The following is a 16,515-nucleotide window of genomic DNA, read 5'->3' as shown; positions in this document are numbered from 1 at the left end:
CTGGGTTTCCCCAGCCACTCTGGGCGGCTTCCAAAAGAATATTAAAATACTATGATACATCAAACATTAAAAGCTTCCCTAAACAGGGCTGCCTTCACATGTCTTCTAAAAGTCTGGTAGTTGTTGTTCTCTTTGACATCTGGTGGGAGGGCGTTCCACAGGGAGGGTGCCACTACCAAGAAGGCCCTCTGCCTGGTTCCCTGTAACTTGGCTTCTCGCAGTGAGGGAACCGCCAGAAGATCCCAGATTCCATCCCTGGTATCTCCAGGCATGGCTGGGACTACCTTTAGTCTGAAATCCTGGAGTGTAACTGCTGGTCAGTGTAGAAAATACAGAGCTGAGTAGCCCAAATGTGTGACGTGGTATAAGGCAACTTCCTATGTTGCTTAGCTTGCACCTCCTGCTTAGTGCAACTGCCAGTGGAGGAAAGCAGCTACAAGAAGGCATCCTTAGCATTTGGGTACCATCCAGCTTATCTAATGAACTGATCAAGATTATACAAATAATTTCAACATGGCCTCCTGAGAACATACACTAGGAGTTTGCTTTTAGAGATCAGTGTAGTGGAATTACACAGCTAGGGCCCAAACTGCTGTTTTCTTGGTTGCATCTGCAACAATAACTGATGTAGCTGAGATTCTCCAGTTGCAGTTGAAGTTATAATTTCTATATCACATTCCTGCTCTCCCAAACTTTTCCTTTTCAAATTGCCAAAATTTCTCAACCATTCATTCACAAGACTAGAAGGCTATACTGGTTTTCTTCTTTAAACGAAATGCAAAGCTACTCCCCCAAAAAGTGGACTGACGAGATTGCATAAGAGCATGTTTTAGTGTAGATAGAACTTCTCAACGTGAAAGCTTACTAAGGAATTCTTAATACTAAAAATCACACAGACAGTCCTCTTGTATTGCCATTTAGATCTATCATTCTGATTGATCACTGTGTGTTTCACTATTATTGAGCCTAATTTAACCCTATACACTTACACATCCATCTACTCCATCTATTGTACCTGACATTCTACAAATTACTTACTCATGCAAATGATGACCTAAGTCAACCTTTTATGCTATTCGTGTTTAATTATACAAATGATATTTGATAAATAAGATTATACATCCTTCCATATGTTTATTCTCTCCTTGATGAAAGTGAAATTTAATTTTCATGCAGATTTGTTGAAGGCTGTGTTTAATAAGTGCTGAGTTTCATATAGTGTGCAGATTACTCTGATTTTGGGAAGTTGACAAAAACAAAATCCGTTCACAGAGAAGAGCTGTTTTTAATTAGATGCAATTCTAGCAACCGGATCTTGGAATCATCGAATTGAAAACCATGCATGTTGATTGATAGAACAAAATGAATATAACAAAGTGAGCATTTTGGCAAAAGCAGTATGAATAATAGAGAAGATGCTGACTTGTGTTCTTTTTGAGAGGGCATTTCCATATTAAGCAATAAATGAAATTTGATGTATGATCAATTGAATTAATGCCATTAGATGAAGGAAAAAACTTCAGTAACTAAAGTCTTGTCTCATTTACTAAATAAGAGTAAAGGGAACATCAGAATATACTGTTTTGGTTGACTGACCAGAATATACCACCTGGTCTACATAGCACTGTCATACCTCAAGGCAGCATTGATGATTGCCGACATTTCACACAGAGGTCAGTTCCATAGTTATCCTACATCCTCTACTGATGTTTCCTGCTGATGAAGAAAAACAGAAATGGAGAAGTGGAGGGTTATGGCTCATGCAATAGTCTGGGCTGCTAGGAGGGTCTGTACCACTGCAATGTTTAGCCTTTCCATGCTACCCAGCCTAGCATAAAACTTATCTGTTGAAAGTTGAATGGACACTCAACTGTGCCAGAAAGACAGAAATATTGAGAGCACTGTAATAGCATTTAACGGAAACCTTAATGAGAAAGAATGATTTTTTAAAAAAATAACTGAATTCTTAAATATAGCTCAACCTGTTCCTGCATATGTGTATGTCTGTACCTGGGCACTTCTTTAGCTGTTCAAATATGAAGTGTGTTTATTTGAAAAATAAAATCACCCAGCAGCCTAGTCGCTCATGTGTGTGCTGCAACAGTGTAGAAAGTTAGGTTGCAGTAGGATGTTCAGTGAAGCAAGGGAACAATTTCATCTTGCAATACTGTCTGTCACTTGTCATTACCAGAGGTGTTACTAGGGTGAACCTATGGCATGCAGATATTTACCTAAGTATGCCAAATGTTTTGGGGTTGGCTATGAGCTTGGGAATATTAAATTGGGAGGGTGCTCTAGTTTACTGGGTAGAAACACACTAAAGACTTTATTTAGAGATTATTTGGGGTAATTAATGGGGGTAATGAGAGAGAGAGATGAATTTTATTTGGAGCAGGATTTGTTGCAAAATTAATTGAGGGTAAATGAATTCAAGAGAAGCTGTCTTTGAGTGATCTAGGATGGGGCGAAGATTAACTGAATAAATTATTTGGGGCGATTTGGATAGGAGGTTTGCTGGCTGGCTATGTGAAGTTTAAATTCTAAATGTGTGTTTGTTTAATATACACACAAATTCATTAACAAGCATATGCAAATGTCTTTTGTCTTTTAATTTCCGTGCTAATTAGTGTGCCAGACTTGTATGTAGCTTTTTAAGATGTCCAAAATGCCTAGAAAGGTCTGTGAGATGTCTCCCTTACTCTTGAATCTGTCCTGCCACCATAAGACCTTGCAATGGCGCATATGTGCTGTGCGACAACATCTGCGTCCACCGTTGGCCTGTGTGGCTTGCCAGGGGGGGAGCTTTGACCTTTGCTGATGTATTACATTTGCTGATGTATTACAGGGATTTTGTATTGGAGTGGGTGTGGCAAGGTTTAGTTGACCAAGCCTGCTTTATCTTTGAGCAAAAATGGTCTACAAGTTTTGTTGTTATCTTTTAAGTCCTTTATTGATGGACCTTTTTTTGTTTGTTTAATTTGATTTACTTGTTGATTTGATTTGGTGTGTGGGTGTGCTGGTGGTCCATTGTTTGAATTCAGCATTTTTATTCAACCTGTTTAGTTTAAACATCTTTTATAAATTTTGTCATTTTTACCTTCTGTTACATTGTACAGTGGTACCTCGGGTTACCTACGCTTCAGGTTACAAACTCCGCTAACCCAGAAAGATTACCTCAGGTTAAGACTTTGCTTCAGGATGACAACAGAAATTGCACAGCGGCGGCAGGAGGCCCCATTAGCTAAAGTGGTGCTTCAGGTTAAGAACAGTTTCAGGTTAAGAACAGACCTCGGGAACGAATTAAGTACATAACCAGAGGTACCACTGTACTTTTATGAGGTTTTGTTCCTTATTAGCCACCACGAATGCTATTTGTAGAAAGGCGGCACACATGCTTTAAAAAATAGTAAAATGAATAAATATACCATTATGTGGTGCAAATGAAAATAAGCCTCGTACTCTTCCCCACAGACTACTTAAGGCTGCTTGAAATCTCACAGCTCAAATGTTATTTGTCTTTTTAAGGTTTGGTCGGTCAATTCTGCAGGCCGGACTGCTAGCAGCTGGACCCAATGTAAGACAGGCCCAGCCCCTCCTCAAGGACTTCATGCACCTCTCTTTGATACAGTGGCATCTACTTCAGCTGTGGTGAAAATCAGTCCTCCACTTAAGCCAAATGGAATAGTCAGTCTCTACAGGCTGTTCTCAAACAATACAAAGGGAAAGGATATGGTGGTGAGTTTTCATCAGACAAATTCTTCTTTTGAGCTGATAAGAATATTTGCTGTTTGATTTTTAGGATTAAAAAAAAAAGCAGCACTATGTTTGATTTCATTCCTTTACTCTGCAAATAGGAAAAGGACCACATTTCCAGTGTGGTTTGCTGTGCAATGTTCTGTCCTTTTTCCAGGGCCAGATTTAGGTTTGATGAGGCCCTAAGCTACTGAAGGTAATGGGGCCCTTTATATGTCCAGCTGTCCTTTGTCAACAACAAATTGTCGCTGTTTTTTGTGTTGAATATGTGGTAATTTATGGACCTACACAACACAAAACACTGTTGCTGTTTTGTTTTATTTGTTTTTCATCTTACATTTTGGAAATGTACACCCAGGTTTTTTTCCTTTTAATTTTTTTTTTGGGGGGGGCCAAGAAAGTGGAAAGTAGAAACTATAGTTTGTTTAGCTTTTACTTAAATCCGGCACTGCCTTTTTCTTATCAGCTGTCAGAGGGAACAGCCACTCAACAAACCATCCACGGACTGAGGCCTTTTACCACTTATTCTGTTGGGGTTGAAGCCTGTACCTGTTTCAGCTGCTGCAGCAAAGGACCCGTGGCACATGTCACCACACAGCCAGCTCCACCCTCACAGCAGCCTCCTCCCTTCATTCACAGCATGACCTCAAGGAATGCGTCTTTGCAGTGGGATGCCCCTCGGGAACCCAATGGCATTGTAAGAAGGTAACTGCTGGAATATACTTGGTATCAGAACTAACATCTGTGCTGGCTGGACTGACTCTTCAGTTGATTCTCAAATGTCTGTCTTCCATTTTCTGGTCACTTTAACAGCATTCACACCTGGCACCAATAATAGGAAAGAGGCTAAAGGGTTTTTATTTTTTGTAAGTGGCATGAAGGAAAAGACTCGGGGGATTTCAAAGTCTGCCTAAGGAACACAATGCCCATTGATGTTAAAGAGCCTTAGCAAATGGAATCTCCTTGTAGGAGATGTTGGAACTCAGTTTTACTCAGAGTAAACCCATTTGCATTAATGATTATGACTAAGTGTGGTCCATTTTAGAGGGTGTACTCTGAGAAACACTTAGTTGAATGTCACTCAGTGTACGCATTGCCTTCAAAACAAACTGGAATCCTAGCAATCAGTGTTTGGTGGGGAGAAGAACAGACTGAATCTAGTTGCTCCATCCAAACAGCTGGTTGGTGAGATTCCAAATGTTATCAGGTGGTTTATATGCAGCCATGGTTGCTGGACTCGGCTGGAGACTATATGCTACACCCTTTCACCAACATGGGGAAGGGGTTATTGGTTTGGTTTGTTCTTGTTTTTATTATGTATTTTGTGTTTTTTATCTTGTATTTCTGTGTTGTGAACTGCCCTGAGATCAATGGATGAAGGGCAATATACAATTTTAACAACAACAACAAGGAATGTACAGGCAATGACCTACTACCATTCGCATATTGCCAAATTAGAGGCCTATAGCTTAGTAAACCCTCACCATCACAGTGATTACATCATCTGAACTAGCAAATACCAAACAAATTCAGTGTCTTGTTGATGCCACCAAACTTAATTTTCCTTAGACAAATCAGGAATGAATATCAGTGCCTAAGAAAACTAGGCAGATTAATTATCTGTTCCTTTGGAACTGACAGTCTTGGAAAAATCCCAGGCATATAGATACTAGCTGTCTACAAATCAACATTGGCCTCTCCTCTTCTTCTTGCCCTTGCCCTATCCCACTGCACTGTTTACCATCTAGCCTCCCCCCTACCATCTAGTTTGGAAAACTCAACACCCAACACACTATTTTGTGACATGGATTTTAGAAATTTGTTGTTGGCGTGCTGGAATTTGTAACATTTTCCCCCAGACTTATAATGTATTAGGGTCCAAGCATTTGCAAATATGATGCTGGCACTAAGGATCTGGAGAGATTTGTGTTCATCCCTAGATATGCAGGTCTAGTTACTTAAAAAGTTATCACTTCAATATTTTCAATACTGGCATACAGTTGAGTTTTCAATAATCATTGTTTGGTTGGTTGTAAGGTGCTCTGGGTTGCGCTGGGCAAGATAAAATGACTAGAAAATTCAATACATCATCATCAGTGGGCATACAGTTAGAATATTGAATGTGATGTGCAGAGTTCTGCAGCAATTAAGTTGAGAGCAGGTCCTTGTGTTTGACCAGCATCAAGACACATAAGCAGGAAAGGTAAGCTTGTGTTTACCTGCTAATTGTGGCTCATCAGTGCTTCCATCTTTTCCTCCAGGTATGAACTCCACATGCACACATCCTGCCCTTCCTATTTGCAGCCAAGAGAAGCAGCTTGTAAACTTGGCCCTGTTGAAGTGAAATACGCGGGAGATGGCCAGCGCTCGAATGTGAGTGATCTACAGCCTTATACAACCTACAACCTGAGGGTGGTGTCTTACAATTCAGTAGGAAGCACTGCTTCAGAATGGATCAGCTTCACTACCAAAAAAGAAGGTGAGTTAATACAGGAGAGTATAAGAAACGTATTCTGCCACTTTATATGCTTAGAGCATGAATGGGAACGTGTGACCCTCCTGATGTTGTTGAACCACAACTCGCATTATCCTTGGCCATTGATCACTGCGGCAGGCACTGGTATGTTTAGTTTTACTGCATCTTGTTTATTATTGTTTTTAATCATCTCTATGGTTGCGACAAACTTTTTGGGGTTTATGCCATGGTGTGTAAGCATTCTCCTGTCTTAGCATCTTTACAATGGTGGAGATGGCAAAAGAGTGTGGTACATGGGGGGAGGGGGCAGTGAGGAGCAATCCATCTATTTCATTTCAAAGAGCAAGTGATAAGAGCTGGTAGGAGCAATTTACCAAAGCAATGTCCCTCCACCAACTTCACACTAGAGGCTTACATTAGTCAACCATTGGCAAGCAAAATAATGGCAGCCCAAATAATGCTATTATAGCTATATTGGTTGGCTTGCCTTTGAAAACCTTTATTTGGTGAAGACTGCCTTTTTCTTTTCGTTTCTTTTTTGGCTGGACATTTATTTCAACACATTCCTATTAACTCAGTGTTAAAGTTACTGAAAATCAGTGATCTGAAAAGCAGACTTCTCTGCAGCTTTACAACAATGGGTTTGCAATGAAAGGTTGGCCTCCTAGGAGCCATCATTACAGGTCACACTGATTATATAGTCTAGTTAGTTAATTGCTGTATTAATTTATTCAGCTTGTTAACTCCATCAGCTCCTCAGGTTTCTTGTATGTGCACCCTGGGTTCTTTGTTTCGCTTTCCTCGGTAGATTCTGACACACATAATTTAAAAGAAGGAGTCACTGGCTTGTAGGCTTTCTTCTTTCCTTTAGCACAGAGCCAGAATCATGACAAATGAACATGCCCACCTTGTGTCCACAAAGTTACTTTCATCTAACACAGTATTTCAAGAAGAGTGTTTGATTATATACTTATGTATGATGCTATTGATTGATTATTTGGAGCAGTGAAATAGATGGCTATTTGCAATACTCTCTAACTATTTTTGAAAGTAATGCTTTGAGAGGAAAAATCAAAAGAATAAAAATGAATGGATGCCAAAAGACATAATTTATTCTTGAATGAATATAGTTTGGAGGGGGGAATTAACTCCATTGACAGTTTTAGATTAAATTACCTTAAATATTAATTCAATATGAAAAATGGCTTCCTTGTGTATTTAACAATATTAAAGATAATTAACAGCTCTAGAAATATTTAATGTTCCTGGCACATTTATGGGAATGCTCACAATTCCAGCAATTGCAAGTGAAGTGCAACTTTTTTAAAGTTGTGATGAGTTAGTACAGTTCTGATCCTTTCCACACATTCCGCATAACATTATTTTGTTTGTTTGTTTGTTTGTTTTTTAATATATTTATATACTGCCCTTTACCAAAAGGCCACATGGCAGTTTACCACATAATATGTAACATAATTATTGCAAAGCACAAAAACTGAAAAGCAATTATTTCCGTACAACTAATTAAAAAAGCAGCAGCATCAAACCACTCATAAATTACTTCTGGCACCATTCCCTTCATCCAAAAGCCTGCTGAAGCAGGTATGTCTTCACCTGTTTCCTAAAGGAAAACAATGATGTGACTAGATGCATCTCAGTGGGGAGAGTGTTTCACAGACAACCTAAAGATTTGGATTAACCAAACAGCAGTGCATTTTTTGCAAATGCTATTTAAGAGTATGTGTTCTCTCTGAAATATTTTATGTGTGAGATAGTTCATGCTCAATCTTGCTTTATACCTAGAACTTTATACCTAAGTTTAAGTTTTATGGAAGTTTATTATGTTATTGTGTCTGTACTAGCTGCTATGCCACTTCTCTTTTTGCTCAACAACCCCCTCACCAAAGCCAACCCTACCCTTACTCCCCAAGTTTAATCCTCTCCCCGCAGAGCTTGCAAAAACCACCCCTCCCTTCTTCCCTCCCTTCTTCTCTTACTTAGACTTTGTCAAACCTCTACAACTTGCCTGGGTTGCTCGCTTGCTTTCTCGCCTAGGCAAGCCACCTCCTTCCTCTTCTTTCTCCTTGCCAAAGTCACCTCCCCTCTCCCCCACACCATGCCAAAGCCATCTCCTTCCCCCCACAATCCAGTGCTCCTGCCACCACGCTGAGCTCCCCACACTTGTCCTTTCCCTTTTGGTAAGCAGCAGTGACTCACAGTTTTGGGAAGCCCCACCCATGTCACCTTACCAGCTATTGCTGCATAGCTCACAAAAAAATTCTGTTAAAAAATCCCTGCTTGTATACTTGTTTGATGGGTCATGTTGACTTCCCACCTGGGTCACCTACTGGCCTGGCCACCCTTCTCCATCTCCCTCCTCCTCAGCCTCCAACACTGCTAAGGTGGTCCATCAGCTCTGAGAACCCAGCTTGTCTTCACGCTGTATTATGCAGTGCTACCTGTCAGCAGCCACACAGAATGCAGTTTGATGACATCCTTACAATTTTATTGTATGTATAGATATGGGGGGAGGCCCATTCTGGCTGAAATGCATTGGGCACCAACAGGTGCAGTACTCTTCAGCAACATCCTTCCTTCATAAATGTACAGAAAATATGTGTGTTCCCATGTACCTATGGGAGCAGCCATCTCCCCGCCCCCCCCCATGTTCCTGATACAGTCAAACTTCGGTTCTTGAACAGCTCCGTTTTCCAACATTTCGGCTCCTGAACGCCGAAAACCTGGAAGTAAATACTCTGGTTTTTGAACGTTTTTCAGAACCTGAACATCTGACATGGCTTCTGCTTGAATGCAAGAAGCTCTTGCAACCAATTGGAAGCTATGCCTCGGTTGTCGAACGTTTTGGAAGTCGAACGGTCTTCCGGAACAGATTACATTTGACAACCGAGGTTTGACTGTAGCCTTACAGGGGCCTGGGTGTTGAATGGTTTCTTTAAATGTAAAGGTTCATCATTGTTCCACTCGATGTGTGTGTCTTTAAGGGGCTGGAGCAAGGGCCAGAGCAGGATAACGAGACCCAGCTTTACAGCTGTGAAACATAGCAGGTGCTGCTGAGTTGTACTGATTAAACTATGTCAGCAATTGGGTAGAGTATATAAGGAGCAGCACCTAGCTCTTCCATTACCCTGGGGGATGGGTTGGTTGTTGGGTCTGGTTTGTTGATGTATTTAGTGTAAATGGAGTTTTTGTTTTTCTTATTAAAACCTTCTTTAAGTTATTTTTGAGTCCCTTTTTAATGCATGGTCTCCCCAGCAAGCTCTCTGCAGCGCTACCATACTGCAAAAAGCCAACACTGGGTACATGGGTATAGTCATCCTTTTATCTCTACAATAGGTAAGATCACTGGATCTGGGAGAAAGCCAAGGTCAAAAAGGCAAGAAGTAGGCAAGGATGTGAGAGTCAGGGTTGAGCAAAGTAAAGGCAAAGAGCGTTGAAAAGCAAATTCAAGGAAGTTCAGGACCTGCTCTTTGGCAGGTTCAAACCAGGAAGCTCTACCTGGAGCTGTCAGTCATCTTCCTATCAGCCTCCTTAGGGGAGCTTCTGGGAAGGTAGATCCAAAGACAACAGAGCAGATTGTGACTTCAGGTGAGCTTGTTGAATTGCATTAAAAATGATTATTCCTGACACTAACAAGTGGTCCTCTAAAGATTATTACTGAATAAATGTATGTGAAAAGTCCTGAACATTACTACGCATTAGTATCCTCCAACTGTAGCAGCCCACGTGCTCATATCGTGTCTTCCTTCTCCATAGCAGAGTGTGAAAATGGCTCTAGATCTTATACAGATGTGTTTAATCTCTAAAAACTTAAAGAGGCATTTATAAAAAAGACTCTTTTTTTCTGTCTGTTTTCTTCTGCCAGTACCTCAGTACGAATCTCCATTTACAGTTGTCAGCAATTTATCCACTCTCTACCTTGACTGGAGTTACACCTTCTCACTGAATGGGCCGCTGAAGGAATATGTGCTAATGGAGGGAGGGCAACGCATCTACAGCGGCTTTGACACCACTCTGTATCTGCCAAGGACATCCGACAAAAGTCAGTTTGAGTTTCACAATTCTGTTTCTTCTGGCTAAGGCGTCACATATATATCTAGTTTTATGAGGTACCTTTATACAATTCGCACCCCACCTTTGGATCAACTGAACCTCAAGGCAGCAACCTATAGAGTGATTGCCAAGTGATACTCGGAGTAGACCTACTGGAAATTAGTGGTCTCAAATTAAGAGCATAAGAGGAACCTGCTGGATTGGGCCAGTGGCCCATCTACTCTGCATCCTGTTCTCCCAAGGCCACTCTCCCCTCCTGCGGTATCAAGCAACTTGTATTCAGGAGCATCACTGCCTCTGAGGGAGGAGGTGGAGCATAGCTATCATGGCTGGTATCCATTGATGGGATGTATCCTCCATGGAATAACTTGCATTAGTGTTGTCAGAGTACATGCAAAGAGACAGTTGACATTTGTAGCTATCTTAGATTGGGGATGGAGGGTATCTATCAGCATGGGCAGACCAAAGCAAATTCAGGCCTCCTCTCCTTGAGCACTGGAGTACTGATAGCAATACAACCCCCTGGGCCTATCATTAAGTGCAGGAAAAATGGAGATGCAGCTGTTTCACTATGCATTAAATGCAACATGTACCTTGACACTGAATTAACATTACTTAGCTAACAAGTTGGTGAGGTGTGAGGGGGACTTAAGACTTCTGTTGTCAGATGAAAGGGAGAAATACACTCACGCCCCAACAGACTGCTGGGAAATGTGGTTCTCAGGCCTTAGAAATATGGAATCTGTTTGGCAGATTCCTTCATGTGTATAGAGCTGTTGCCTGAATTGAAGCCAAGTAGAGTTTTATGTGGGTGGCGCTGTGGTCTAAACCAAGCCTAGGGCTTGCCGATCAGAAGGTTGGCGGTTCGAATCCCCACGATGGGGTGAGCTCCCGTTGCTCGGTCCCTGCTCCTGCCAACCTAGCAGTTCGAAAGCATGTCAAAGTGCAAGTAGATAAATAGGTACTGCTCCAGCAGGAAGGTAAACAGCGTTTCCATATGCTGTTCTAGTTTGCCAGAAGCGGCTTAGTCATGCTGGCCACATGACCCGGAAGCTGTATGCCGGCTCCCTCAGCCAGTAAGTAAAGCAACATGAGGTGTGAGGGGGACTTAAGAGTCATCCGCAACTGGACCTAATGGTCAGGAGTTCCTTTACCTTTAGAGTTTTATGCAAGTATCAGAACATACAATGGGCTCTAGATCAACTACCTCCTTTATTGCCTATTAAACCCTTTGTTATGCTTCTAGGGCAACGTAAGAGTACTTTCTTTTGGTCCCTTCTCACTTTTTGTTCTGCAGACACAGAAAGTCATGCCCAAGTCTGAATACTTGCAATATCCTTAGTGGGAAGGCATTAACCATACCACATGCAGTAATAGTTGAAATACTTAATAGGGAGACGATAAAAGGAGTTTTCCGTCTTCAGGAGAAGCTGTTTTCATAGAATTTAGAATTTATATGCTAATGATTACATTTTGTATATGAAATAGATCAATAGCCAGACCCGTCCTACATTGCAGAGGACAGTCCTATGTTTGAAGGGCTGTTATTCCTCTCTTTCTGAAGGCCCCCACCCAGGAGGGGAAGACTGACTGGATGCCATGGATGGCAGGGCCAGCCCATCCATGAGGCAAGATGAGGCAACTGCCTCAGGTGGCAGGATCCACAGAGACAGCACATCCCAATGTAGAACTTTATCCCCCACTCCTTCCTGATGTAGATCTTCACTCACCCCTTCTTCCCTGGTGGGGAGGGAGGAGCCATTTTGTGCTGAAAACTCTTGGGCTGGCCACCCCAACTGTAGGGGAGGGACTTATGAACCTCCAGTTGGTGCACTGCACTTTGAGCATAGCAAGCAAGCAGCCAGGCAGGCAGGCAGGGGGAAAGGAGGTTTCTGTCAATCAATGCTGGTGACAGGCCATGCCTCAGGTTTAAAGCAGACATATTTAGAGAATTAAATAAGCAGAACAATAAAACGACAGAATAAGAAGTTTATACAGTGTGCATGTTTTAATCATACAGTGTTGTTCAGCCTATTCTTTTCAGGTTTCTTGTACCACTGACCAAGGAAGTGCAGTAACGCCTGTGATCAAATACAACACTGCTACAGGAATCGGTAAATTCACAAAGGCTCCTCCTTGCCATTGCGTGCGGATTTGCTGTCAAATATTACCGGTGCACATGGGCTCTGTGTGTATCTCAAATAATGAAGTGATTCAGATCATGATTCCATGTACCCGGGTAGGATCACACAATTAACATGGCATTTCAAGGTGGATTAGACAGACCCCTTAAACTTCCAAGTGGCTTTACAGCCTTGGTTTATCCAAAAGCACAAATTTTCCACCTCCCCTCTTTTATTTTCTGAGAAACAAAGCCAGACTGACTGGAGAAATGGCCAGAGCTCGATAGGGAGAGAGACAGAGGACTCTTTCATTTTGCTGGGCACAGTGAGTTGTTTTCCAAGGCCACTCCAAAATCACAGTGATTTAGGGGAAGGGAGGTTTAGGCAAATAATCAGTGTTGTCCTTCATGTGGGTTTTAGTTATGTTTTAGTTATGAGAGCAGGGCATTAGTGGTGGAGTTAGAACACTGGGGTGGCTTGCTTCTTTCCCAATTATTATTTTTGCCTAACAAACAATTAAAACTCATAGCTTACTTTTTCTTCAGGGAGGGTACTTCCAGAGAGAAAAAGAAACTGCAACTTCTCCCATTAAAAAAAATAATAACAAAAATAAAATCGCCTAGCAGGATAGCTCCTATACCCATTTGTCTGAGTGTTAGAAGCTTTCGTGTCCAGGGGCACCTCCTTCATGTCTCCAGTTTTTGAACTGATTGCCCACAAAAGAAACTGGGGGATGGAATATGACTTCTATTTTCAGACCACTAAAAGATAATGTCTGCTCCCGAAAAGTCACCTTTTTAGAGTGGCAGGACCTGTGCTCAGGAATTTCCTGCCTCTGCTGAAAACTTTTCTGTTCCAGCAAGTCCCTGTTTTTACCTTTGTTTAAAATATTTTGCTAACCTTACCTTGTTTTTTAATCATGGTTTGATGCATATTTGTTTTTGATTGTGCTGTTTATTTTAGACATGCTTTATCTAAAATTGACTTTATAGACTTCTTGCATAACTTTTTTTCAGCAAGTGGTTTATAATTTTTTTCAAAAAGAAAGAAAGAATGCACACCCTTTGCTAGAGAGACCAGTGACCCCTTTGAGACTCTTTATTCTATCCTGTTTAAAACTTATTCCTTAAAAAAAGTATTTCTCACCAGACTTCCCTCTTTTAAATCCCCTTCAAGGATTAAATGGACACAGTTGTTGTGGTGTTTTTGGCTTGAGTGCAAGAAAGCTTTTTGCAACATATATTCATGTGAACACACACACACATACACACACTACCTCCTGATAATTGTTTCAGCTGTTCAAGGTTACGTTGATGAATCAGCCTTCGCTTTTACACACACACACAGACACCCTTCTCTTCCCTGGTAGGTGCCAATGCAGAGGTGATTTCCAACCCAGGCAGCAGTGCCAGGGCTTAAAACACAGTCTCCAGAGTGCACTAAGCTTTATGATCCAACCCCCTGGCATACTGAGCCACTGCGGCCCCTTGCAAATGAGCCAAGTGTGACAAACAGCCACCAGCATCTTTCCAACACCTTATAAAATCAAACAAGGGGCGAAGATAGATCACACTACATTTTCTCTCTAAAATAATGCGTGCCCACCCTCTTCCTTCCCCAGATATCACAGGCCCTGCGTTAACAACCCCGGGAGATAAGCACGAAGCAGAGGCAAAGCAGGCAACCTTCTACACAGAGCTGTGGTTTGTGGTCCTAATGGCCATCCTTGGCTTGATCCTTTTAGCAGTCCTGCTGTCCCTGATCCTGCAGAGGAAAATAAGCAAGCAGCCGTATGCACGGGAAAGGCCTCCTTTAGTCCCACTTCAAAAGAGGATGTCGCCGATGAGTGTCTATTCACAAGGAGAGACGCACATGGTAGGCCGCTTGGACTCTGAATTGTTTTGCAGGCATGCTCCCCACGTGTGCATGCATGCACGCCTTAATGCACGCATGCAGACACCTGCCCACGCATGCACATCTAGATGGAGAAGTTTTTTGGCCGAAGGGAAAACTGCAGCTTCTGCCCTGGCAGTGACTATCAGCCCCGTTATGTGTGCTAGTTCACTTTAAGCAATTCTCTCGCAATTTCCCCCTCCACCTAGAGAACATACGCCTTTGGGCAGCCATAGAAATGTGAACTAATATAAATAAAGTAATTTGGGGAAATCGTAGAACTGTGGAGTTGGAAGGGACTGTGAGGGTCATCTAGTCCAACCCCCTGTAATGCAGGAAACTTGCCCAACCTGGGGCTCAAACCCACAATCCTGAGATTCAGAGTCTCATACTCTACCAACTGAGCTCCCTGGAGAGGCCAGTGGTATCATCTAAGGCAGCTTCCTATGCTCCCAACAGTTAAAGCAAATTCACTAAGCACATGCTTAAGGTTTGCTGCTTGATATGGGGCAGAGGACAAAAGCAGGAGATCTTTGTGGTATTCTCTCCCCTCTTCCCATAATGTTTCGCCATGTGTACTCAGGTCATGTGTTTCACAACCAGCAGCACAAACTGTTGGAGAAATACAGTGCCCAAGGAAGGGTGCCTAAATGTTTGGCGCGTGACGTGGGGCTGTCATTTTTGGCTGCAGTTCTACGCAACCAAGGGAGTTTTAAAATACTGAGCTTTGGCCAGATGACACCTAAGTAGAGGATAACTCTGCCTACCGCTCAGGATGTGAAACTTGGCAAAGGTACAGTATTTGAAGAGAGAAGCAGCCGCTTTTATCTGTGCCTTGTGCCTTTCTAAAGGGAATCGTTGCAGAATTATATTGCTAGCCATTTCCCCCTCTCCCACATGTGCTGTGTGCCCCCCGCCCCCTTCAGACTGCACAGCATGCTTAAATGTTTCTGTCATTTTCGCAGCTCAAGCCTTTGTTAAAAGCCTCTTAAAAGAGCGCAGCAAGTCAACAATTTTAATTTTTATGTGGCCCCTTAAGGACCTGTCAGTGCTGTGGCTACTCCTCGAGCATTATTGAGTTAGGGGGCCAAGCGGGGGCCTTAAAGGAAAATGTTTGTGTTTCAGGAATGACCCTCAGGAGCTGGGGGATGCTGCTCTCAGCAACATTTCTATGGTGACTCTGGGTGGATTGTAAAGGCTAAATTAGGGCCTGTTTAATCAATTTTAGTTGAGTTTCTGAACTAGTAAAATGAGCTTTGAAAATAGGCTGGTTTGCCTTTTATAGGAATAGTCAGTTGTAGCTGAAAGAAATGCTCAAGAGCACCAGTAAAAACAAAAACAAAAAACTGAGGATGCAGTTTGATTATAACAAGCCAAAATGTGTGAAAAGTAGGTATTACAATAGGGAGAGAAAAACCTGAGTGTTGTAAATGCTTAATTCAGGCACCCCCTTGTTACAAGGCTGTAAAAGGCTCAATGAAATGGCTTAATAAGCTATTCTCCCCTATTCTTTGTTCTGCCTACTGCTCCTAGCATCAGGGTCATCTCATAGTCTAGATAGGAACATTTGAAGCTATGTTCTTCCAAGTCAGACCACAGGTCAAGCTAACTTTGTGTTGACCAGCAGTAGCTGCCCAGGGTTTCTGACCTGGATGTTTCCCTGCCCTAATTATAGATGCTGGGGATTGGACCTGGGTCTTTCTGCATGCAAAGGATGTGCTCTACCACTGTGTGGTCTCCTCTTCAAAATACCCAGGATCCTTGCCTTCCTTTGGTCCCACTTAACCTTGTTAAGAGCAAAGGAATCTGCCTTATACTGTGTAAGACCACGGATGCATCTTGCACAGTGCTGCCTGCAGCAGAAGTAGCCAATGTGATGTCCTTTTGATGATATTGGACTACCACTCCCATCATCCCTAGTCAATTGCCAGACAGTGTGTGGCTAATGGGAACTGGAGTCCAATAGCAACTGTCGGGTACCATTTTGGGTCCACTACACTGGCTGTCCAGGGTTTCAGACATGGCTTTTTCAATGCCATAAGCGGAGATGCCAGGGATAGAACCTGGGACCTTTTGCACACAAAGGCTTTGTGCTACCTCCAAGCTACAATGTTAGCTGCTGGCATTACCAACACTTTGCTATGTTCTCAGTCCCAAATGGGGGGGGGGGAATCTAGGAACCCCCAGTCCACTCGCAGC

General features: G+C 42.4%; 1 protein-coding gene across 7 annotated transcripts in view; it reads left to right on the top strand.

Annotated features, from left to right (window-relative positions):
- The window catches only part of USH2A (usherin), a 432,976-nt gene that overhangs the window by 410,794 nt on the left and 5,667 nt on the right, over positions 1-16,515 (top strand). For 5 of the 7 annotated variants that reach the window (XM_082217159.1, XM_082217162.1, XM_082217161.1 and 2 more), the window contains 6 exons: positions 3,526-3,735; positions 4,220-4,458; positions 6,015-6,232; positions 10,113-10,289; positions 12,331-12,414; positions 14,045-14,298. In XM_082217159.1, coding sequence (XP_082073285.1) covers positions 3,526-3,735; positions 4,220-4,458; positions 6,015-6,232; positions 10,113-10,289; positions 12,331-12,414; positions 14,045-14,298 — 1,182 coding nt within the window. Of the gene's footprint in view, positions 1-3,525; positions 3,736-4,219; positions 4,459-6,014; positions 6,233-9,583; positions 10,079-10,112; positions 10,290-12,320; positions 12,415-14,044; positions 14,299-16,515 lie in introns of those variants that run through there. The other 2 variants (XR_014218160.1, XM_082217164.1) reach the window with 2 other exon arrangements.

This window comes from Podarcis vaucheri (genome assembly GCF_965113315.1).
Source record: "Podarcis vaucheri genome assembly, chromosome: 3".
NCBI classification, from domain to species: domain Eukaryota; kingdom Metazoa; phylum Chordata; class Lepidosauria; order Squamata; family Lacertidae; genus Podarcis; species Podarcis vaucheri.
The sequence above is the reverse complement of the archived record's forward strand: the minus strand, read 5'-3'. Positions and strand labels throughout refer to the sequence as shown.